A 25,411-nucleotide genomic window follows, 5' to 3' on the forward strand; every position below is an offset into this window, starting at 1 on the left:
TGCCGCTTCAAGTATCTAACCTTTAACCATCCGTTAGAGACATTTGAAAGAAAGAAAAGCGAGAAAAAGGGAGCGAGAAACTACAATAAACGATTCCTTATTTATACGATTTTTATAACTTTCCGATTAATTAATATTTAACCCCTCGCGAATCGATTGTACGCGGCGGACGCGCTGCCGATAAATCTACGCGCGCCGTTACAGTTGTCGTCATTCACTCACCCGATAACCAGCGTTTTACCATCGCCACACGAGTGAGGGAGCACGGGACGTCGCACAGTGGGGAATTTTGTCAAAAAGCTGGTCAAAAATCGAAAAATGAAGTTTCGAGTTAGGGTCTATTGTCCTTGAGAATCGATAAAGGACTGTTCCCTGGATAGAATCCCGTCGCCCTTAGTCCCCTACTATTTTAAGTCGAGCAGGTATGTCAGTTGAAAGTAGGCCTTTATGGGCGACACACGTTTCTCACGCATTGCGTGAATATTTTCATTGAACTTTGAGTGTTAATAACTTTGTAAATAAAAGTGATAATCAAGTTCTGCAAAATGGATGCTCTTCCTGGAGGATTGTAGATTTTTCTTATTTACATTTTTTAAATAACACTTGTCGTGTTTGTTTTACGATACAACAATAGTCCGACAAAGTTTATATTTTCCTAAATTAATATTTACTTCGTGTAGACTTTAGTCGCAGATCCCGCTAGATCCCGCGTTCTTTTCTTTTTCATCTTGTAGTCTATACTATTAGCAACTAAAATTCACAATAATTAGCTGCTACTCTTGTTATAAGCTTATTACAACCACCTTATTACTTTTCTCGATATATCTCGAAAAGTATTCGAAATATCAAAAAATGTTTTATACAAAAGTTTCATGGTAAAAACGCCCGTATTTAATGAAGTTAATAAAAGTTTTGAAAAATAATTGTTTACATAAATTGTTTACATAAATTTTTGAAAAAATTGTTTTAAAAAATTATTTTTAAAAATTTTTATTGATGTCATTAAATAGAGACATTTGTACCATGAAATTTTTGTATAAAACATTTTGTAACATTTTGTTTTATTTTTTTTTAAACTTATAAAAATAAACTCTACCCTGCACCATTATTAAGTCTAACATTATTTTTCCAGACATTCTCGAATCTGATTCGTAATCGGCAACCCCAAACATTCATTGATATCGATATTGATGAGTATTTCATGGTTCGCTACACTATATTAAGACCGCTATTTTGTTTTTGCAAATTTACATATTGGATTCGTGATCAGCAACCTCGAAAACATAAGTCTACCAAGTTTTGTGCAAATCTGATGATTCCTCGATTTATGGCCACGTTTCAGCGAAAATTCCCCACTGTGCGTCGTGGGCGGCGATCGTACGCGTCCTCCATTATCTTCATTGACTTCGCGGTCTCCATCGTTCGCACGCACCACTCGGAACACAGTTTTACACCCGAATTATACGCGGAAAAAAACGCGGCGAAAACCGGGTCGCGAGACGCGCGCGATTCAGTTACGGCGGATCGCGCGCGCAGGCGCACCACCGCGCGTCACCGATAGTCGATGTATCGCGTGAATTGGCGCGAAGTTTCGACGCGCGTACGTTTCGAGTTATCGATCGCGCGGGCCGGCGGCGTGACGTCACCGAGGATCACGCCACATCCCCGCCCATTGCGAGTCGCTGTCCCATTGGTCCGCGCGCGGGCCGGCTGTCTATATCGAGATCCGCGTACGGCCGCGTACCGGCCGTTCCGTGCTTCGGGCTGCCGCAGCTTCGAGTACGGTTCGACGCGCGATGCAACGTGGTGCAATGTGAACCCTTTCCGACACATACCGACGCACACCGCGGCTAATAAAAACGCTGACTGTTTGTGCTGAACGTTGTCTCGCAGTTGCAGCGCCTGTTACGTTTTAAATTCAAGCAAGCAAGGTACGTAAAATCCCCAGGTAGCCCCACCAGAAGCCGGGTGCAATATTCGCAATACGTTATTATATTATTACGCTGCGACTGTGATTTGTTGTGTTATTGTTCGCCTGCGCCACGTTTAACAATTAGAGCGGTGTTTTCGCGCGATTTTGGTGTGCCTATATTCACGCACGTGTACTGAATAGAGCAGTAAGCGATACGTGGACCGCGACTTGTGCTCGCACGTGTTTCCAAGGTAAGGACGGTCCGATATAACGGTATATTTACTTCTCGCGTTTCTTACCGTACGCGGTGTAAATAAATGCACAGTTTGTATAATGTACAAAATATGTAATACGAATATACAAAAATATCGATTTCGGACAGACCAATGCAATAATAATAATTTTTCGAAAATTACATTATATAATATATCATCGGTAAAAATCACATAGATTATCGTACGACCTAGTTGCGCGACACGATTCCCTGCGTAACTGATAAATAATGTCTCTCGATCTCTAACGGTCACAGCCTATTCTTGTACCAAGGCTATCTTAAATTTAATTTTAAGACAGTTGGTATTACATTTAATAATTTAAGATATTTGTTAGTCAATCAGATGCATGATCCAAAAGACACGCTTAAGACTACGTTCGTAAACATGGATATGAATGTCGGCCCCAGGTATCGTTTTGAAAGAGTTTATTCCACATCCGAGAGTTTACCCCGCACTTGCTTCACATGACGTGCTCGTGTACACAATATTTTCGAAACGTGCTTGGAGTGTCGCTGAGACTCCGTAAGCGATAAATGCCATCGTATTGCGGCCCATAATATAAACGCGACTAACACAACTAGAGAAAGAAAATTGAATCAGCCGTATTTACCGCTAACTGATACCTACCGTGTCGCTGCTGAGATTGTAGAAAATTAAACTTATACACTAGCGCCTCGGTATGACTCATCCGTCTCGCGAGACGTCGCATTATAAAACGGTAATTAGCAAAATCATTGATGGCGGAAAATAGATGGCTTAGCTAATGATATATTTTTATTTGTGTACGTGCAGTATAATTTATCTGCGTTTTATTTTGCACACAGTATCTCTAAATTTGTCCTCATTTCGTTGCTTCAATTTTTAGAAGTTTATCAACAAAACGTTTTGTAAATTAGAAAAACTTTCAAAAAATCATCATTGTTCGCACTTGCGTTTTACGGGCTCTTTTCAAGACTTCAGGCTGCGAAACATTTAACATTTTTGAAAGTTTGAAAATTCCAGAGTACCTACAACAACGCACGTTATCGAAGTTATTACAAACTGTCATTGGAAAATTCCTGATTAGAAATTTCTTAATGACACTTTCTAAGAAAAAGGAAACGCGCATTTTTTTGTACAAGGGCAGCGCTACCGCAAAGTTTGAAAATTCTCGATCGAGGACGGTGACGAAGGCGATGACGATGACGATGCGTCGGCAGAGGACGCTCGCGGCGGCGCATCGATCCCGCTAGTTTCAGGCGGCAAGATGGCCCCGGTGTTGATCCTCGAGTCGTCCCGTGTCCCGCGTCGACGTTAGCTCGCGTTCCGGATACCTCGTGTTGGCAGTCGTGTAGCACGCGCGTGATACGACGGAACAGGTTGCTTATCCAGCAGAGTAGACCGAGTGCGTCGAGGAAACCGATCGGCCGGCGATGACATCACGCAGCCTCTCGAACGAGTCTTGAGAGCCGCGAGCCGCTGTGAAAACGCGCGTATTTCGGGAAACTCGGGGCAGAAACTCGTGGACAGCTGTTGAGAAATTCGAATCCTGCAGCAAGCGCGGAAAGTTACCTGAAACCTGACGCTCTTTGGACCCCCGAACCTTCAGAGGGCAGATAGAACCTTCGACGTAAGCAACAATGATCTATGTATTATATTTCCCGACCTGCAGGGTGACCCGCTGAGAGATGTGGATCATGGTCAAACTCCGGAGCCGATTTCTGGAGCAGAGAGTTGCGTATTGCGGTGGATTCGATCTTGAACGGTTATCGGAGTAGTTTTCGTGTTTCAGGTTAGACGAATTAGGTTATGACGATTTTGCGCAGCGAGTTTGACGTCACTATTCTTGAATTATTAAGAAATAATTCAAGAATAGTATAAATACTACAAGCCATACCGAAATGTATGATCGATATTCTCCCGCAGTTGCGGAAATGTCATTTATCATTGCGAATTTTCGGCGTAGCTCGTGTCGAGACTAACCAAGATTGAACCAAAATTCAACCAGTTACGCTGACGTGTACCGATAATCACGTTGGTATACATTGATTAATCACATGACCATCATGTATTACGTACAGCCAAACACGTTATAATCTCCGACTAACACAAATAAGACTTGTTTTGATGCCGAGCGATGATCGTGTCCCGATAACCGTCGAGGACCTGTACGTTCGCGCAAGAATTTTCATTCAAAATAGCTGCGGAAGTTTCATTGGCAAGGTATATCTACACTTGCTCCCAGATCTTCGTCCGACTCTCAGATATTTAGAGAACAGTTAAGGGCGCGTGCGAGTAACCGCGGAATTACACATTTCCGCAGCTTTCAGCGTGGCGCGATATTATTGGTGCTCTCGGTGTCGACGTGCGGAGTCGGCGATTCAATCTACGTCGCGTTGGGATGTTGGAAGTCCAGCAAGTTCGCGACGGCAGTCGGGCGCCGATCCGCTTGGCCCTGAATTTGCTCGCACTAATTATTACACGACTTGAATTTTCTCTGAGATTTCGCGTTACCATCGCGCGATAGCCGTGCGTCGACCTGATTGGCGGATGCCACGTATTCTGTTCTCACGGATGTACCGTCTAATTTCTTTTTTTTTAAACGCCTGAGATTTACCTTAGAAAACGAACTGCCAGAGCATTTTGATAACGCGCCGCACAGTGGGATGAAATGCAAATCTAGCTGGACAAAACTCTAAGATCAGCTGCAGCTCTTTTTCCTTCATCATATAATGATATTTTGCCGCAAATATAATTTCTTCTGTTGAGATATTGGTTTTTAATTCTTCAACCCTTCTTCGTTTCGTTTTATTACTAACATCCGCAAATCTTTTCTTTGGGCGACCGCCAACATCTTTTGTTGATGATTGAGACTTTATTTCTGAATTATATCAAGTTTTATACAAAATGAATAAAGATATTTTTCAATATTATTTAAAATAATCTATCTCTCTCTCTCATAAAAGATGGAATATCTGCAAAAGTTGCAAAAAGTAGTGCACCGTTTTTACGATGTTTAAAATATGTAGTACAAAGAGATTCTAATCATAATATGATTTCTTTGGATAAAGCCGGATGAAGCCTTTTCTATTCAATAATATAGTATACTAATCACAATAAAATAATACTTACTTTTTACTATATTTCTTCCAATATATAAGGATTTAAATAAAATAAATAACATAAAAATAATAGAACGTAATTTTATCTTTCAAAGAAACATAAAAATATTAAAATTTAATTACAAAAATATATTTTTATAATTATGCAAAGACACAATGCGTTTCCCAGTAAACAATTACTCTGAGAAACTAATTTTTATGGGCGTTGTTATGACAATGTTTTACTGGCCTTATTAAGAGAGAATCTGCGTTATATAAGTATTAACAATACTTTACTATGTTATTTGACTAATTTAAAAATATTGATTTTTTTTAGTTTTGTCCAGCTAGATTTGCATTTTATCTCACTGTGCGCCGCCGATCAGTGATAGGTTGATGATGACGTTCCATCTTCCGTATCGATTATCACGTCGGAAAACCGGAATGAAAGAAACCCGATTGCTGGAGGATTCTTCAATAGCGCGAAACTAATAACTGATCTTATCACGCGCGGCGTGATCAGCTGGCACGTTTTCGAAGCGCGATTCAAAGAGTAACCAGCACATCCGTGATTAGTGACTAGTAGTCATCGATTTGCGACGATTTCGAATACTTTCGAATCGGGGGACGCGCGCTCTCGATAGATCGCACGATTTACGAAAGTCCACTCGCCAGATCGCTCGCGCGCGGGCTCGACAAAGTGGGACGGTGCATCGCGCGAGCGACCGCATTTTCTACGTGACGACCGCGATATCCGCGTCGAGCTGCGCCGGTCTTCTCGGATCGGTCCCGTCGTCGCTTTTACCTCCTCGCAGCCCGGCTCGTAACTTTTATCTCACGAGGGAGGCCGCGGAATCCGCGCGCCCATGGGTCCGAGATCAAAGATCAAAGGTACTTCTTCGGAAACTTGTGAGCTCGCGCGATACCCAGCCGATGCCCCGGCGTACTCTCAGTCGTTCGCCAACCGTGCCGGATGCGAGTACCGCGTTCTCGTTCTCTCGTTTCCTCTCGCAACGTCACGCTGCCCTCCGCCCACCTTTCGGTGCGCCCTGCACCAAACCGCGCTCGTGAGCGAAAACGCAACCGTAAGGCCAGAGGCGCAGCGCAGGGAGCAACGCGACACGCACGCATATACGCACGCAGGCAGGCAGGCAGCAGGCATACTCGCAACACCCACACCATTCTTAACCCTTGAATCGCGCGTAGTGATAATTTCCTCTCTCGCGATCGCGGTGGGAAAAGCGAGCGGCTGGAAGCGACAGCGATCTCTCGGCAAGCAGGAAGGCGCGAGGGGAACCACCCGGTTGTGTTGCGGTTCGTAAGGTAAGGGACGAGTTCATGCTGCTACCATTGCTGCTGCTGCTGCTGTTATTGCTGCCACAGCTGCAGCTGCTAGTAGGCTGGCTAGCGCGCATCGAATAGACGTTCGCCAACTGTGGGCGTCAGAATCTCGGATTTTTGTCGAATCTCGAATGTTTTATGCATTACTCCGAAGGAATGCTTCCTGTAAGGAGGCGTAATAATGTAATAACTTGCGCGTGGTACGCGCATCTCGGCGAGTTTAAATTAAATCTGTCTTCCAACATGGCAAAAGTTCAAGTCACTTTGCCAAAACTTTTACTCGTTTTGTATAGATTTTGTCTGCAATTTGCTTTAATTTGTGCAATAAGTAAAGTATCAAGTAGCATTTCCTCGATATTATCCTGATACTGATGAATCAAGCATCGTTAAACGTGCGTGTCGTCGGGTTTTCCGTTCTGCATCGCGCGTTAACGTTTCGCGACGAGTCCGACTCAACCGCGACTTCAACTTCCTGACCATGCAAACCACGAGAAATTACATAGCGCTCGGTGTCAGTGCACGCTCTGTGAAGCAATCGAGTCCATGCGAAGCCACTCGCGAGCGGAAATGCGAATCGTCACGAGCTCTTATCGATACGCGATGCAGTCATCGATTTCGTTGAAAATTGGCCAACTCACTGGGCGTGATTGAGCAATGTTTTTTATTGTGTTGGAGTTTGTTAATTTTCTCGATAGCTTTATCGAAATGTATATTAAAAAAACGGGATTATTTTATCATATTATTATCATATCGGCGTAATCAGAAAGTCCTTTCGCAACAGGTGATGTTATATTACAATAGTAAGTTTATACAATGTATTAATTATTCGATTGGGAACACGTTAGCGAGTTGATAGCCAAAGACTAGTGATGATGACAAAATGAAAAATAATGGGAGCGAACTCACACATGGGCAATTGCAAAAATATTAAAAATATCACAATTTAATGTTTACAGTCATATTTGGTCACATATATCAATTTGGTAAAGCTTGAATTGTTTGATGAATGTATGAATTGTTTCGATGTGTGGGTGCAATATAAATTGATCGACAAGAATTTAATGGACTGTTTCACCACTCTCGATTCACTGCTGAAACGCAATGCAAACAAACCGTTTTTGAGGCAGATAAAAGCTATGGAAAATGGATTGTTCACAATACTGTCGAGCGTAAAGATTATGAGGACAGCGAGATAAGTATGAATAGGCATTCTGCAAACAGTTGCAAAGACCGTTCTCCATCCAAGGTAGGCGTATTGCTGAGTATATGATGAGATTGGTATGGTGGTATAATGGGGAAGGGTATCGTTTATTACGAGCTCCTTCCGCTAAACCAAACACTCAACTTGGACAAACATTGTGTTCAGCTCGACAAATTGAAGCAAGATTGGTGAAGAAGAAAGATGTGTTCTATCAAGATAATATCAAACCACGTTTCATTGATCGCTCGAAAAGTTTATTATTGGCTTAACATTGAATTGCTACTTATTTCGGTCGCTGCAGGATTTTCTCAATAGAAAGAAGTTCAATTCTTTGGAGAACTGCAGAAGATGCTCCCGTTCTCTTGATTCAGAAACTTGAGAAGCTCTAGTAGAAGAGAATTCTGCATTGACCAATAAATAATACTTCGAGTTTAGAAATTGCGCTTTTTAGGTTTATCAAAAAATCCGAAAAGACTTTCTGAGTAACCTGATATAATTCGAAACAATTTATCTTGATTACTTATAATCGATTATTATATCATTTGTGAAGTACAGCTCTGTTTTTCATATTCTGCTAATATGAAAATAATTGATATTTCATTCTAAATAAGTTATGATAAAATGAACTTCGCTATACTCCGATATACTCGAAAGCATATGTAGTATTAATACGACTATTAGCGATACCTGTTACAAATGTGGAGCGCACATTCACCTCGATCAATAATATGTGGAGCACTAATAGCTCTTTTATTACTTCCGATAAATCATGAGTAAACCGAGGATGACAATTATTTTCCCTCAATGATAAACCGTTTCGCAGTACAGACGAGTCAGTTTTCTCAAATCATATCAAACGCGAATATTAGAAAAGATCAAGTGTCATTTCGTTCGATCGTTGCTCATCGAACACCTGCGCAAGATCGATCACAGCTGCAAAACGCGGGCGAGGTCGATCGAGTGCAATACGTGTCTCCATTGCTCGTGCCAGAGTCGGACGTGGATATGATCGACTAGACGGAAACAATTCGTAAAGTAGTACATGGTGGTTTCATCGTCGGCCGCGCATGAGGTGATTAATAATGGCGATGTAGCGTGAAATCTTCCCCCTCGTCGTGTACCTCTTCCGTCAATTCCCTTCCGCTTGTTGCGTGAGTAAAACCGGTTTTTTCGGGCCAATGCGGATGTAGGATGATCAGCTGCGTGTCCATGAACACTCGGCACATACACGTGCATAATTAGCGACATTCGTGAATTCGTGATGAGATTTGCGCGCAGGTAAAATCCTAAAGCTCGTGTCGGATCACGCATTGAAGAATCAGATTTCAATTTGGAGTTTGGGATTTGATTTGACCAATGAAAACATTGTCTGGTACATTTTGATTGATTAGGTCTCAATCATCAAATTGCACTCTCACTATTCACTGTGTAGTTCGATACAGGCTTGATAGTTTTCTAGGTTTTATGACGGCGATCCCGCATATTTCTGAACGGCGCCAATCTTTTTTCTTCTTTTTTTTATTAAACGATCTCTGTTCGAGTCACGTGTGCAATTTAAGTTAAAAATTTAACTTAAAAGTTCTTCTATCCATTTGTGCCGACCGCGATTGCTATCGAAATAATGCAAAACGTATCTAGGTTTTCCAAATATGATCGGTTTCCATGAAAAATTCAGTTCTCTTTGGTCGACGCCGGTAATGTTACGTAACGAGTTTTGTGCGGGGAAAGACGTATTAATCCTCCGCGCAATTTTCAAAAAACCTCAACACGACAAATCCGTAATACTGGTGATACCATGTATGGCACTACAGCAAGTTGAGTGACCCAAAAACCTATAGGGTTATCTTTCCTAGATACCACTTCAAAAAAGGTCCAAAATATCGCAATTTATTTATATTTAGCTAGTGTGATTAGATACTGCTGCAACCGCCTCCGGATCGTAAATTTTATTGCGTTGGTCGTTTTATGAAAAATTTTGAGAGAGATAAGGACTCAGCATTAAAATCTAGAAAAATTAAGAAATCTTAGCTCTCAGGTATTGCATATCTTTTGTCAATCTCACGTGTTTGATCAGGTTCTCTTCCCTACACCAGGTTCTCTTTCGGCGTTCCTTATGTGGGAAAATTTTGGAAACCTGACCTTTAGACACGATCGTTGTCACGATTATCCCTTTAGAATGCTTGTACGCTCGTGCGTGATTCGGCCGTTCAACAAATAAAAGCACGCGTGATCCGCAGGATTACAGCGCGTGTAATACCACGGGAGTGTAATCCCCGTTCATCGACTCCAACAGCTGATCGAATCCGGAATCCGATGCCAATTGTTTCAAACTGTGTTGCGTTAACGCATCAGTTCAAACAAGAACTCTAGTCTAGACGATCCAAGTCATCGCACACTTCGTCACCAATCGCGTTTCGTGATAATAATCGTTTTCAACATGCGTGAATGTAGTGAACTAACTTACGTAACGGCTCGTCGCGGAATAATCCCGCCGTTAGTGCCGTATGTAATCGCGAGATTGACGGAGATTAAAATGCGTAATCAGCCGTTTCGTGCGTCGCACGAGAGCTCAGTTTAGTACGACTTCAGATTCCGAAACACGTCTCGATCGTTGATGGTTCTGCAAGATCCATTATCGCGCCGCGCTCTTATCGCTCTTGTACCTTTTCACATCCCTGTTTATAATTCTTACGATATAATCTATCGAGGTTGATAACATACAGGTAACGCACCTACACGATATCGATGGGGGAGTCGATCAGCCGCTGCGAGTGACGGAGTTCTTACGGATTGCTATTCTATGGAAACGATCTTTGCACGGCGGATAGCGCAGTCGGTCAATGTCTGGGATTTTATTAATAATAGTTGTCCATGCGAGAAATGAAAGGTTTAATGAGGGAATGTGCAATTGCATACGTTAAATGTAGACCTTGTAATTGTAATATTTATAGCTTTTGCTTGCTGCGATTGATATGTTAATTGCTACTTTAACTTGCTCTGTACGTATATAGCAAACAGGTTTTTGTATAAGCTCAAACCTTATATAAGCTCATGGACAGACTATTATGTAAAACTCGTGATATCTATATTTACTTCCTTTACATAAATTATCATTAAATAAATTATATTTTTCTTTATTTATTATATATCTTTTAATTCATAAGAGTAGAGGAGAATCCCCTATTATGAGATATGCTCCTAATATGAGATAATGGGGTTTCTGCTAAACTAGTGAGCACTATCTGTTAGTTCCACCATGAACTTATTACTCTTGGTGTAAAATGTATTTAGTGAAAAATTCATTGTTCGTTATTGCGTTTAGCCTTTGCAAGAAAAGGTTTGTGAAATTGTGAACATGTCAAAGTAACTTGAGGTTAGTCTTTAAACCTTGTTTATTATATAATAAAGAAATGGTTGGCAATAAATTCAGTATGCAATGATAGAGTAGAATCGTAGTAACAGGAAAATACGCGATTTGTTGAATTGCTTAATTGTAGAGGTTAGATTTCATGATCGCGGAACCGCTGGGCGTGTGGCTCGTATAATGAGATATTCAGGGTACTCTTAATACGAGATAATTATTGCTCGAATATGAAGATTATGTAGTGTAATAAAAAGAAAGAAAATACTACTTAAGGTTAAAGAAAAGTTAATACGAATTTATATTACGAAGTTTTGTATTTAATTTTTATAGAATCTGACTATGGAGGTTAGAGAAACAAGGATGCGTCGACAGTGGAATCGTGAAGATTTGGCGAAGGCTGTGGCAGCAGTATTTTTATAAAACTATCTAATAAAGTTTTTTAATTGCAATACTAATGTATTTTGCACTTTTAACATCGATTTCTCGAGGTATCTTATATTAGGAGCACACTTTCTCGATCCTGCGTAAAGCTCTTTTTTCAAATTTTTTTAATTTTCAGAAAAAATAATATTAAAATTAGATTTTTCATTTCACCAACCTAAAGCTTATTAAATTCTCTTCAAGATAACGTATTAAATTTTTAAATTCTGCCTATAGATTTCCTTACATTCAGCAAAATCGATATGGTATCTCATAATCGGGGGACTTTCCTCTACTGTTTATAATTTCGATTGTTGTATTGCTGTTAGCCTAGCAAAATTATTCGAGCTGGATCCGGAATTCATAGTTATTTGAACTTCGAAGTGTTAAAATGAAATTCGAAATGCTACAATCTTGTTTCAATTATTAACTTGTTACTGTTACATTTATTATATAGAATTTCTTGTAGTTTCGAATTTATCAATAATAATATTGACGATCGTTACACTTGTAGTGCTTAGTGAGCAGTCCTCTAATTTAGAAACAATGTTGATGTGTATTCACATTATCAGATAAGATATCGTTAACTTGTACAAAACTGTGCAAATTGTCTAAAAACTACTGATAATAAATAAGGATAGATTCTATGTATGAAACATTCTAAGACAAAATTTCAGTTCTACCATTATTGAACTTTAATAGCTTACTTCCACTTAAATACTACTACAGTCTTTATATCTTTGTGTTAGAATGTTCTATAGAATCTACCCTTCAAATAACGATGACGGTTTCGAAGACAACCTGTGTAAATCAACGATAACGAAGGCAAGATAAATTTTGAAATGGCTGTTTCAGAAGCAACTTAGATCTCGCGTACGCGACATGCTAATGTAAATTTCAAGCTGCAGTGTAAATCTGACATTTGGATACTCGTATGAAAAGCAAATATTGTTGCGCGCAAGTCTAGATAGTCGCGTTTGGTCTCGAGTTTCTTGTATTTCTTGTCGACTGGTGTTTCCTTATGGATTTTTTATTAGTAAAACTCCAGTACGCAGGCTGCCGTATTTGATTTGGGTTAAACCCTTAGAAGCTTGTCGGTGCGGTGTCGAGTTACCTTGCATTTGCCATTGTGTCACGTTCGCTAAATACGTTGCGGAGGATGGGTCGCGGATGTGAGTGCACCACAGCTTATTTCCACGTGTCTAACGAACGTGCTTGTAAATTGGGTCAGTAACGTTAATTCGGACACCCATGCCGAAAGCATGTCGAACGTGGTTAACCCCAAGATCGGCGTTCGTGGACGTAGGCTCAGCATCTGCTGATCGTAACCCTGAAACGATACTTTTACGATTAATGTGGGTGTATAAGCAATATGAGTTTGTGCCAATTTCAATATCAGAGGGAAAGAGAGAGGGAGAGAGGAAGACAGAAATTTTCGGGAGTAGAGAATTGATTGAATAAAATCTATTAATTTATTAGATTCAAATAATATAGATTTAATAATATTTATATATTAAAACTAAAGTGATACACGCTATTAGAGGAATTTTATGAAACAAAGTACATATGATGGAGACAATTAAGTTTTGCATTGAATGGAATGACACGATGATCCTCCGTTGATAAGATTACTAGTATGCTTTATGTGATTTTTCTGGAGTCACGCAATGATTCATAGGAATGATTGCGACGTCTGTTATAATGCGTAGTAAAATTAATCCGTTTCTCCACGAAAAGATACCTCATAAACGACATGTTGTGATGATAAGATATCAAATTTCAATGCCATACTCACAAATTACTTCAGCCCCTTGTTCACGATTACTCCATAAATTATACACAAACGTGCGGTTTATCGCTCGCATTTTTGTGTAAAGTAATATGGTCACAAGTATCGCGGATGCTCGTTAATCGAGACTGAAAGTCGTCGTGCGATCGTCTAGAGCGAGTTGATCCTCGTCGAAAACAATACCGCTGCGGGACCACGTGGCCTGTACGATGTGAGCAATATCACATGACGTGTGCTAATACAAACAGCATTATTCACGCGTCGACTTTAATTATATCCGGTAGTTTATAAACGCTAAACGCGTATTGTGGGATCCTATAATCGATCGGGCGTCCGTGTGACACGCGGTGAATGAGGGCCACGAGTACCAAGCGCGATGACGCAACGCGGCCGGGAATAGTGCCAGGAGAGGAGGAGACGGACCTTTATCGGCGTTACGAGCGTCTTTTCCGCACGTCCTCGTGCCCCTCGTGGACGGGGGGCATACTCGAGCCACGTCGAACTTCGGACCCGCTCCGATAGGGCCGTCCGAGAAAAATACGAACAGGCGAGCCGAGACGGCCCAATGATTCCCGTTGCACGGGATCTGATTACCTAATATACTTTGGAATACAATCTTGCTCTTCGGACTTTAACCCTCGGAAGACACGTATCGTATTTAACCGCGTGAACCTGCGGACTGATAAATGCGTTTCCTTACGCGTATTTTTGCGAACGCGGACTATCTGACTGTGGTCACGCGAGGCGATAAAACTTAAACGCGTTGTATAATCAATCAGAGAAGGCGTGTTTTCTCCAGTTTCAGTTTTTTTTTTTTAGTAGCTCGTCGTGCATATGCATCTAGCTTCTTTTTTGCATGGAAGAACACGTAACTGCGTTCTCGGAATTTTTCCATCCTGAGTTTTGCGAGCGCTCGGAGGATTCTCTCTCGTACGTATCTCTCACAGATGTGATTGAGATTTATTTCGTACTTCCGCATCGCGAGTAGATATCATTGCGAGGAAAACTGATGATTGATGACAACACGGATCTCGTATTATCCGTGCAATCTCACGAAGTGGATTAAACGACCTGGCTGTCGCGATCCTTGTCCTTGTTCTTTGTACCATCGATCAGCGTCGCGAATCTGAATAGTTATCTGCAGAAAGAAACGTGAACTTTACTTTCGTCTTTTTAAGAGGAATCAATCACTGAGAAAAATTTTTCATCGGATAAACCGATTAAATAGTTTTCCGATTGTTAATTTTGTTTTCCGATTACCTTCATCGGATATGTCCGATCATTTTCCTTTGTCTTTTATGCACTTTAATCAGATATATCCGTTTGTTACTATGTAATCGGTTTTTATCCGATGAAAATTTTTCTCAGTGATCAGGCTATTTCTTACTTTGTATGCCACGTGTTTATTCATCGTTTCTCGCTAAAAACGCTAAAAGAACCGAACATTAAGAATTCCATGACGTGCAAAGCGCGCGATCGTAAAATGTGGTCGCCTCGCATCTGTTATCACTCACAAATTACAGCATCCGTCACGTTTGAAACTAAATTACGCTATTGCGTCGTGGACGGACTATTTGCTATTCTGCATCGCAACGTTCGTGCGAGACATTCGGACAACTTTACGTCATTCCGCTTCTTCCCGAAATATTTTCCCAAGCTTTTCCCACGCGTTTCGTATCGGCGCAGTTCGTTATTTTTACATTAATTTTTACATACGCGTGCCAAAACGGAACCCATCATCGTGCAGGGGTTGGACTTCGGGAAACTCGCCGCTGTCGTCATATCGGATGACCGTGCGCGCGCTTCCCGAGTGCAGCGCGTGCATTTCTCTTTGCGAATTGACACGTGCACGCGTGGTATATCGGGGGCAAAGTGCACTTGACCGAGTCAGTTGCCGCGCGGTTGACGGACCGCGAGGACGATTCGCATGATCGCCGGCTGTGCCGGAAATTCTTTCGCGGGCGGATTGCACGTGCATTTCGCGAGGATGTTAGAGGATTCACCGTAGGGCTCCGATCGCGATCGGATATCGTGATCTTATGCCTATGCACCGCGTAAGTCCACGTTGCAGAAAAAAATAAAAATATATTATAAGCAAACTTGTAGAATTTTACTCACCATTTATTAAACGCAGGTATTAAGTTGCGATTAACGGGCATAAATCTCACGATCGTATAATAGCTCGATTACTTTTCGCGCGACGGTTGACCGCGCGCATAATTGCAGATTGTCCGGCTGAATCCCCATCACGTGCGATTCACATGCGCGCGATCGCTTATTAACTGATACCTTCAAATGGGCTCACGTTGATGCTGGTATTAAACACTACGATATTTTCTCGTGCGTTAAACACTGTGTCACGATCTTTTTTTCTTTCCGGGAGTCCCGTTAAAGCGTCGTGCCATTTAGATGCGGCGATTTAGCATGCCCGACACGTAATGCAGCGATTAGGTGTTATCACATAATGAAACACGTCGTTATGTTATGCGAGCGTACGTCTCGAGCTCTTCTTCCTCGCTCGAGGAAGCTGCGGTGGCTCCAAAGAGGCAAGTACTTTTTTTGCGAAAATGCTTGCGAGTCACAGGCACATTGCCTCAATTCCCGGAAGGATTCCCGACAGGATTCGAGTGGAGAACCAAATTCGGAGCCGGATGCGAGCTCCGTATGCACCGCATGCACACTCTTTGGAGGTCTGACTAACATTTTGCCGACATTGGAAATGGTTTTTCTTGCAGTGTTAATTAATCCGCATCAAAGAGGCGTCACCTCGGCCGAGTAGAGTGTCAGTGTCATAAGGGCATAAGGGTGACCGAATAGTGCCGCCACCATGATCGTGGACGACAAACCGTGAGTTCCGTAGCGCAAACGCACGGAAAATGCTGCTGTGTAGTTCGTAGATACAACACGAGGCTGCTAATGCGCCGCTATGCCCTCGCATGAATCTTCTCTTTGCAGAACTTCTGTCTTCCTGTCGCTTGCGATTTTTCGCCACCCCCTCTGGATGCATGCGAGTTGTCGGCACGCCGGATTGCCAGAGAAGTGCCGCGAACTTCGGCGGGGGTTCCTGAAAAATTTGCATTCGACAATCGAAGCTCTGTGATCTACTCTTTATCTCACTACAATACCTAAGCACGTTTCTTTGGAATTTTCTCCTGCATTTTAAACTTCACTCTTGAGCTGTGCAACACGTGCCTATACATCGTGCACTGATACTTACCTACATATTTAGTTATATGTTTATATATAATTTTATTATCTGGCGATCTATACTAAGCCCCCAAGTTATTTCTGTCGCTTCGATTTTTATCTGTCTTTAATTTCTAGCACGATATCCTTTATTTTTGATATTATCAGAGCATGCGGTACACAAATCAAAGCCAGAGACTGTACTGTGTTGAGTACTTGACGCAAAATGTGGTTGCGTGATTCGGATTTCGTGTTCAGATTGAGAATAGCGGGAGTTGCGTAAATCACGTTCAGAATCGCGCTGTCACGTTTAATACGTTGAAAGAAAATTGACGTTCTCGTCAATACATGTATCTGTCTTTTTTTCCTTTGTTTTGAAAAGGCAGTTTAATTAGTTTATATTTTATTAGTATTGTATAATTTATCTATATCGCATAAGAGAAAAAACGCGAAGAATTTTTTAACGACTTATAGTATATACCGTCGCAAAGTTAAATGCAATCTTCTTTTTAGAGACATTTTATGCAAATACTACGACAGAATTTTCTAATAATAATTATTGGCACACAAACAAATTCGCAATCATCTCGGTGCAATTACGTCACAGGAATATTTGGATGAAGGTCTGACGATATTTCGTATAATTTGCGTATTTTATTCACGATTTTGTTTTTCGTTTGAAAACTGCTGCATCCCACATAATCACGCGTTTGGTTGTTGTATAATTATGCGATATGTTAATCCGCGTACTATGTGAACTAAAAAACAGTGAGGTATATAGATTTAATTCGCGTATCGATTTACGTCCAAGGAAACAGCTAGAATGTGCTGTTCATTTTTAATGGACTTGCCAGTTTCCTTGCTGCGCATAACTTCGTGATTACTGCGCGATAAGTAGCCGCGTTTAGTTACACCGATGGTGGTAAGACATCCCGTATAACATCTCAGTCCGTATAACATTGTATACACGCAAATACAAAATACTTTTCCGTGTGAATGTCGCAGCTATAAAAAAAGTACAGACTAAGCTGAGACTTCTCACAACGACGTGCACGTGATTCATATTTCACGACGTCCGCCTTAAATAGTCGTAGAGTCGTGTGAGTCGCAAAAGCGAATAAGGAATTATTACTCGGAGTGTAATTCGGACTCGTGTTTTTATTCGTTTCCTTGGATCGTGGAGGAGCCACGTTTCTCGGTCACAGGAACATCTTTTTTTATTTCGTCAACGGTTCGTCGCATGGCAAATCGATGGAAAGATAAGCCGCAGAGCCTCACGAGTCTCCAACGGGACGGTATATACCCTTGCATTTGGCCGTGAGATGTCTGAGCGTTACCACACTGCTGGGGTCCCCCCTTCATGCTCCCTCCTTCTGCTTCCGTCATACATATGCATATATGTATGTACAACGAGAGATGCATTACCCTTTGGGCACACGCTTGACCGCAGATAAGGTTCGAGATTGAGAACGAGAGAGAGGGAGAGGAAGAGAGGAAGAGAGGAAAATCGGTTGACTCCATTCTCTCGCCACGTGAACGTGAACTCGCGCCGTTCAAAGTCCGCACTGATATTGGAATCTCGATCAGCTCGATCGCCTGCTCTTCCGTTGCTTTCCTCCTTCGATTTAAATCTGTCAACTGGATCATTGCGGGAGGTGCTCCAGAACTGAATGCTTCCTCAATCACCAATTTTTATGACACATTTGACATGGTACGGAGATAAGAGGATCCTGTATTACATTTTTGTATAGATAAAGAGATACAAAAATAAATATTAAAAATGAAAAAATTAAAAGATTGATATCAAGAGATGAAAAAGGTCATACAATTGTGCTTAACATTTACATTTTATAAACGTGTTTATTCTCAACTAAACTAGCCATATACAAAGATATTACGTCACGACGTTTCGACCAACAATTTCGGTTCTTATCAAGTGGCAATTATTACGAGAATCGTTTTCTAAAATTAAAATAATGGAAATGTATACGGTTTATTTAAACTATCTTTTTAAATACATCAACTAATATTAATATTTAAGTAATATTTTTGTATATGGCCAGTTTGGTTGAGAATAAACACGTTTATATTACTACTCACTGGTGACTCAAAGGATTTATTCATAATCATTTACATTTTAATTAAAAATATGTTTTTGACGTTAATATATACTCTGTAGTACTGAATATTCCATAAACAACATTCAAAACAATCATTATCTTTTTAAATCTGTTTTCTAGTTTCTGAAATCGAGAGAACATTTTTATTACAAGTTTAATTGCAGGATTTTCTATATAAAATTGTTGCCCTATAAAATTGTTTTTCATGATTTAGTAAAAAAAATAATTTATTTTAATTTAATCTTGCTTTGCATTGACGTGTTTAATTTTTATTTTTGTTTTACTCGTAAAAATAGATATTATATCATTATGAAAGATCTATAAAATTTATCGCTTTGGATAGAACCTTTGGAAACCATAATAATTTCAGTTAAAGCTCACATTATCACCTTCATCTAGTTGCCGTTTTAAATCGAATCGCAAAACGTGAGGCTATATATAGTAGCACGATTGTGTTTATCAGTCAATGGTTCATGTACCAAGTACAGTTCACATGCGGTGCGATATCGCCTGGTCAGTGCATACGATCAGCAAAACAGAATTAAAAGAAACTTGATTGATAGATAATCATACGCGCACGGTGCGAAGTACTTATTGACGCCACTGGACGTGGAAGTGATATAATATAAGTGCGGCGTAAAGTTCGCGGATGGCCGGATATATCAGGAGTGCGATACGGCGTAATCAATAGTGGAATAAAAAGGAGTCAACCGATATGCTAGTCCGCTGATCTAAATTGACTTTGTGGTTCAGCGCAAACTGATAGTTCATCAAAGTCAGACGTGACATCGCGCGATCGTGACGTGTTGGTCGGGTTAAAAGCGGTACGAGGCAAAAGCCGTACGAAATCCTTGTTGTTACCTTTTTGTGTGAACATAGATAACTTGATCAGACCTGTGGAGCGTGTCTTAGAGAATCGTATCAAGCAGATCAACTTCTCAAAGGGTACAGTATCTTCTCTTGATTCGTCAGACCAAACCAATCGTCGATCGGTTCCCTTTAATTGCTGGTTACACGCAACATTAAAGGAAGTACAATCTAGCGCTTTCGTCAATTACGTAAGAACATCATTTCTTTTATTCCTTCGAGAAACAATAGCCACATACACCATTGTTGATAGATTATTTCAAGGTAACGTACTATAATAGAAAAGTCAAACTAACTTGAGTAGGTTTCTAATTAATTTCTTCATTAGCTGTAAGTGCATTTGTGTTTTTCTAATTATTGATGTGCATATTGCCGATAGATGTATGATTATTTTTGTTGCTTTAACGGCTTTTACTTTATCGATCTTAATGGACATGTTGCGCATTTCAAGGTGTGCATCCTTCTTCTATGTATAGAGCTGCAATAAGGAAAACGGCGCCAATTCGTCGATAAGTTTCCGAATGAATTAATGCCGACGATTAATTGCCGCCTATCAATTTCGCAGATAGGAAGTCGCTGTATCATTATTATTGACTTGAATTGTACTTGCACGATGCACGATGCATGATTTCGACCGATGCCCTCTATCGAGAGCTTTTATCTTCGTTTACGCTTCGAAGCTACTCGCTCGTGTAAATAACTTGTCCGTATATTGTCTGAGATATTACGGAATTTGATAAGAGAATTTTATGAAAATGCAGATAATTGGTGCTCTATCTTTCGTTTTTTTTTTCTTTCTTTTTACGAAGCTGGAGCGCGATGATCGAATGTAAAAATTACGTAATTATTCGATGTTTCCTTTCTCTTTCAAAGAGATTCAATAATGCAGAATATTTATGATTTAAATTATCAAGAAAGTACGACTTAATTAAAAATGAGGATTGTTAATTTATTATTACTCATAATTATGACGATCGATTTCTGCACTTTTTTCCAAATTTTAATGCAATGTACGAGCACCAAAATTTTACGCTTGATGTTAACGAACTAATTTCTCTGTATCAATATTTCTTGATCGATTCCATTATTTAACAGGGAGATGGAAGGTTTCTGGATCACCAGCGCGATTCACGCGATCAAGGCTCTGTCGTACGTGTACGACTTGCTGACGTTTCCCGTGTATCTTATACTTCAGCGACCCTGGGAGAAGCGCAAGGCCTCTAGGAGAATCAAGGCCCGTCCGATTTCTAAGAATGATGACCAGATCACTTACAGAAGCGTCGACTCCCCAAAACCGACGCATATTATGCTCGAACGCGAAAAGGTCGACACTCTGGAGAAAGTGCTTCTCTGGGTTGTCAAGATGCATGGTGATAAAAGGTGTCTTGGTACCAGGCAGATCTTAGCGGAGGAAGACGAGCCTCAACCCAACGGCAGAGTCTTCAAGAAGGTAAGATCATGTTCCGGCATCCTAAAATCCTGCGCTACGTATTAGATTTTAATGCGCGAATAAAGCCCCGATGCTTTAATCCTCTTCAATGTGAGAAGATCTCTAGTCTCACATTAAGCATGCAAATGGATGAAAAATTGATGAAGGAAGAGCTATATATTAATAAAAATGTTCTTCGGATCAATGTTACATGCGTACTTCAATGCCGCGCATTAATGCCAACGCCGAAGGAAGGCGAGATATTTAATCGCGAAATTTCCTTTATTTCTTCTTGCAGTATAAAATGGGAGAGTACAAATGGAAGACGTTTAACGAAGTCAATCGGCTGGCCGCGTCCTTCGGCCGTGGTTTGTCAGAACTGGGCATGAAGGCGCGCAAGAACATCGTCATTTTCGCCGAGACCAGGGCGGAATGGATGATCGCGGCACACGCTTGCTTCAAGCAGAATTTCACCGTGGTGACGATCTACGCGACCCTGGGAGACGAAGCGATAGCTCACGGCATCAACGAGACCGAGGTGGACACCGTGATTACCAGCCATGATCTTCTGCCGAAGTTCAAGCGATTGCTTGAGATGGTGCCAGAGGTCAAGACGATTATCTACATGGAGGACCAGCTGAAAGCGACCGATACCAAAGGTTACAAGGTACGATCAATCTTTATAACGAATTGATATGCAGATGAGTTTTTTTTTACACGTTAACTATCTCAATACGATTTAATATATATATAATGGCGCTAACCAAGTCGCAAGAAATATGAATTAACCGTACAACCGAATATTGGACCGAGTCAGTAATATTTCCTTCTGAGAGCTTCTCCGTCTGGTGGCTGTGGCATTGACTGTGATTGACTATCATTATGCTATTTACGTAATCGTTGATAATGCGTCGGCACTGCTACTTACGAGCGGTTTCCTGGTCCTTTTTTTCTCTCATATAGCTCCTATCGTCTGGTTTCGTTTCAGGACGGAGTGAAACTGGTACCCTTCTCAAATGTCGTCAAAATGGGCAACACATCGAGCGCTGGCGCCGTGTCGCCGAGGGGCGACGACACTGCTATAATCATGTACACCTCGGGTTCGACCGGCGTGCCGAAGGGCGTTCTTCTCTCGCACAAAAATATTCTATCCACCCTGAAAGCGTTCTGCGACGCGGTTGAGATTAGAGCGGACGATCTTTTCCTCGGTTTCCTGCCGTTGGCTCACGTTTTCGAACTTCTCGCCGAGAGCGTGTGCCTTTTGAACGGAGTACCCATCGGCTACAGCTCGCCGCTTACGCTAATTGATTCTAGCAGCAAGATTATGAGGGGATCGAAGGGTGACGCCTCCGTCCTACATCCGACTTGTTTAACCGCAGTACCGGTAAGTATTGTACCTTGCAAGTCTTATAAACAGAAAAATAAAATTTTAAATAATTTTTTAAATGATTTTAATAAATATTTCGATAATAATCTTGATAACACATCGTCGCCTGTTCTAGCTTATTCTTGATCGCATCTCCAAAGGGATAAACGAGAAAGTGAAGAGGTCCGGACTACTCAGGCAGGCCATCTTCAATTTCGCGTACGAATACAAGCTGAAATGGACCAAGCGGGGTTACGAAACGCCTCTCTGCGACAAATACATCTTCGGAGCCGCGAGGCAGGTACTCGGCAGCCGCGTCAGGCTCGTTCTCTGCGGAGGCGCTCCGCTCAGTCCGGATACTCACAATCAAGTGAAACTCTGCCTGTGCGTCACTGTTACTCAAGGATACGGTCTCACGGAGACGTCCTCTTGCGCAACTGTCATGGATGGTACGCATTGCTGGTCGCGGACGAAGCGCGCGTGCAAGCCACTCGACGTTTCTCCTCACTATCGTTCCTCTTTCAGCGTACGACAGGACTACCGGCAGAGTCGGCGCGCCCACCACGGTTTGTGACATCCGGTTGGAGAATTGGGAGGAAGCTGGCTACCGCGTTACCGATCATCCACATCCACGAGGCGAGATCCTGATCGGAGGCGACATCGTGTCCGCAGGCTACTACAAGTTGCCGGACAAGACGAGGGAGGACTTCTTCCAGGAGGATGGCAGGCAGTGGTTCCGAACGGGCGATATCGGCGAGTTCCACGCGGACGGGTCCATCAAGATTATCGGTACGTTGGTAAAAGATTCGCGCAATTTTCCCGTTCTTATCTCCATGTCTCTATCTCTATGAATAAATGTTCGCTTACAGATCGGAAGAAGGACTTGGTCAAGCTGCAACTCGGCGAGTACGTTTCTTTGGGCAAGGTCGAGTCCGAGTTAAAGACTTGCCCCGTCGTAGAGAACATTTGCGTGTACGGGGACGCAAACAAGGCGTACACTGTGGCGCTAGTCGTACCTAATCCTCACTACTTGGAGGAGATCGCAGACAATCTAGGAATTACCGGCAAGAGCCTCGAGGAACTCTGCGGTAACCCGCAGATCGAGAAGGCGGTACTGCAAGAGCTCGTTGAGCAGGCGAAAAAATGTACGTTTTTCCTGTTCAACCTCACCATTACCACTTCTATTACTATCGTCGAGAGAGCTTCGGTGTTGCTGAAGACGGTTCTTCCGATTGCAGGTAAACTCCAGAGGTTCGAGATACCCGGCGCGGTGAAGCTGTGCGCGGAACAGTGGTCGCCCGACATGGGCCTGGTGACGGCGGCGTTCAAGCTCAAACGGAAAGCGGTCCAGGAACGCTACCAGCATGAGATCAACCGGATGTACGCCTCGTGATGTTCCGCCATAGGATGCACCAAGTGCTGCGCGTAACGGGGATCGAGACCTAGGGAATCGCCACGTCTAACAGACGGTACCTCGATTGTAATCTTCGTATGCACGTAAAAACGTTCGTTGTAAGCTCACGGCATCACGCGATCCGCGATCACGGGATACGTAAACTGGTTCGGCCCTCGGCCTTCTTCGTTTATCAATCGCCGAGATGCTACCGATCCAGGCAGGCCAATTCCGCGGTTACGGGAGGGGGGGGGGGCACGAAAAGAGTCACACTCGGAGGGTGTGCCGAGATCCTTCGATTCGTAAAATGAAAGTATCGCTTCTCGCATTTCTTCGTCGGGTCTTCCCCGAGGGTTACAGATCTTTCCGACCTCTTTCATCAACATCGACTCTCCGTTGGATCACCGTCTTTTTCGACTCGACTCGACTTCGAGATGAACGTCGTCGACCCAAGCGTGAGACCGACGCGTCCTTCGTGTCTACGTGTCGCTGGGTGTCGAGCTCGCGTGCGCGCGCTAACGGGAGCAGGTCATTGCGTCATTAGAGAATTACGCTGTAGCGCACGACGTAGCGGCAAGACATTGGCAAGAAAAACAAATAAATAAATGAAAGACGTTCCCGTTGCCGTTCGAGAAAGCCGTTGTCGTCCTACTACCTACCTTCCTACCTACCTTGCCGCTCTTCGTTCCCCTTTCTTCCTCGACTTCGTTCCCCGTCTGTCGTCACGTCATCCTCGATTTACGTCGTCAATCGATTCGTCGTGCCTGCGTTGCCCCCTGTATCTAATTGTTAACGTTTAACAGGCCAGTCACAACGTCTTCGCGAACGAATACCGATTTGCGGTAGGCTCACGACTCGTACGGTGTACTTATTTTAAGTATTACTCAAAATCGTCGAGTTTGATTCGATTGGATGCGAAGGGCCACTGACCCGGAGAGCCGTTTCGTTCCCTCGCGAAATAACGCAACGCGTATGTGTGTATGTATGTATATGCACATATATATGTATATAGAAGTGAAAGACGCGGGATTGTTTGCGTTCGGCACGCATAGATAAAAATTCGAGGCAGTTTCAGTAATAATGTATTGTGCAAATTAAATTTCTCTATTTCTCTCACCGATATTACCACTTAGCGTTACTACCACATTACGTCATGTGCTTCGTCTGCTTTTTCGAAACGCTGATTCAAACATCACGATACTCGTTCCAGCAGCAAAACCTGTATTTTTGTGTACGTCGTGTATGTGTATGTGTGTGGGTATGTGTGTATGGGCGTGTGAATATATGTACGAAGCGCGCGTGTCTCATCCTTGTATGCTTGCATGCACGTATGTTCATAAGAAGGTAATTAGGAAGCAACGAAACTTGTGAACTTATAATGAAGAGTTACGTTTATGAACCTATAATTGTTCTTTATTCTTAATTTCTCCACGCGGGTGCCTCTGGCGGTTCGAGTCGAAGCAAAAGCGCTTCACGGTGATGCAAGATGCTTGTATGCTGCTCACATATCGAAGTACTTTGCAATATATCTCGAAACACGGCACGATTAAGGAAAAATAAAAAACACGCGGAATTTGGAATAGCAGGAAAGGATTTTTCAAGTGTTCTTTTCGTGTGTACACGTACACATGCGCGTGCGTACGTGTGTATTTGTACATATTCCACGCA

The 25,411-nt window shown here is 42.1% G+C and overlaps 1 protein-coding gene and 1 long non-coding RNA gene across 7 annotated transcripts; one reads left to right on the forward strand and one right to left on the reverse strand.

The window, feature by feature from the left end:
• Positions 1–1,744: 1,744 nt before the first annotated feature.
• LOC105280322 (long-chain-fatty-acid--CoA ligase 4) lies at positions 1,745–25,328 on the forward strand. Of its 6 annotated transcripts, none has more exons than XM_026971998.1 (9): positions 1,746–1,931; positions 16,118–16,229; positions 20,651–21,005; positions 21,283–21,651; positions 21,973–22,368; positions 22,487–22,799; positions 22,876–23,139; positions 23,220–23,495; positions 23,589–25,328. In XM_026971998.1, the coding sequence occupies exons 2-9, from the start codon at positions 16,210–16,212 to the stop codon at positions 23,741–23,743; spliced, it is 2,148 nt and encodes a 715-aa protein (XP_026827799.1). In that variant the 5' UTR covers positions 1,746–1,931; positions 16,118–16,209; the 3' UTR covers positions 23,744–25,328. The 6 variants fall into 6 exon arrangements, with proteins under 6 accessions (XP_026827801.1, XP_026827799.1, XP_026827800.1 ...); XM_026971999.1 differs by lacking the exon at positions 1,746–1,931 and adding an exon at positions 2,180–3,796; XM_011340793.3 differs by lacking the exon at positions 1,746–1,931 and adding an exon at positions 15,348–15,436 and having other exon boundaries at positions 23,589–25,149.
• On the reverse strand, positions 11,879–15,170 carry LOC105280318. Its single transcript, XR_894115.2, has 2 exons — positions 13,389–15,170; positions 11,879–12,923 (listed from the first exon to the last, which is right to left on the reverse strand). It is a non-coding gene; the product is annotated as an uncharacterized LOC105280318 (long non-coding RNA).
• Positions 25,329–25,411: the final 83 nt, after the last annotated feature.

Source organism: Ooceraea biroi, chromosome 8 (genome assembly GCF_003672135.1).
Source record: "Ooceraea biroi isolate clonal line C1 chromosome 8, Obir_v5.4, whole genome shotgun sequence".
In the NCBI taxonomy this organism is placed as follows: domain Eukaryota; kingdom Metazoa; phylum Arthropoda; class Insecta; order Hymenoptera; family Formicidae; genus Ooceraea; species Ooceraea biroi.

Excerpts from the sequence above, each read along its gene's own strand:
- LOC105280322 (XM_026971998.1), top strand. The coding sequence starts at position 16,210 with ATGATCGTGGACGACAAACC. Across the intron at positions 22,369-22,486 it reads CTTGTTTAACCGCAGTACCG|CTTATTCTTGATCGCATCTC; the intron begins GTAAGTATTGTA and ends CGCCTGTTCTAG. Across the intron at positions 22,800-22,875 it reads TTGCGCAACTGTCATGGATG|CGTACGACAGGACTACCGGC; the intron begins GTACGCATTGCT and ends TTCCTCTTTCAG.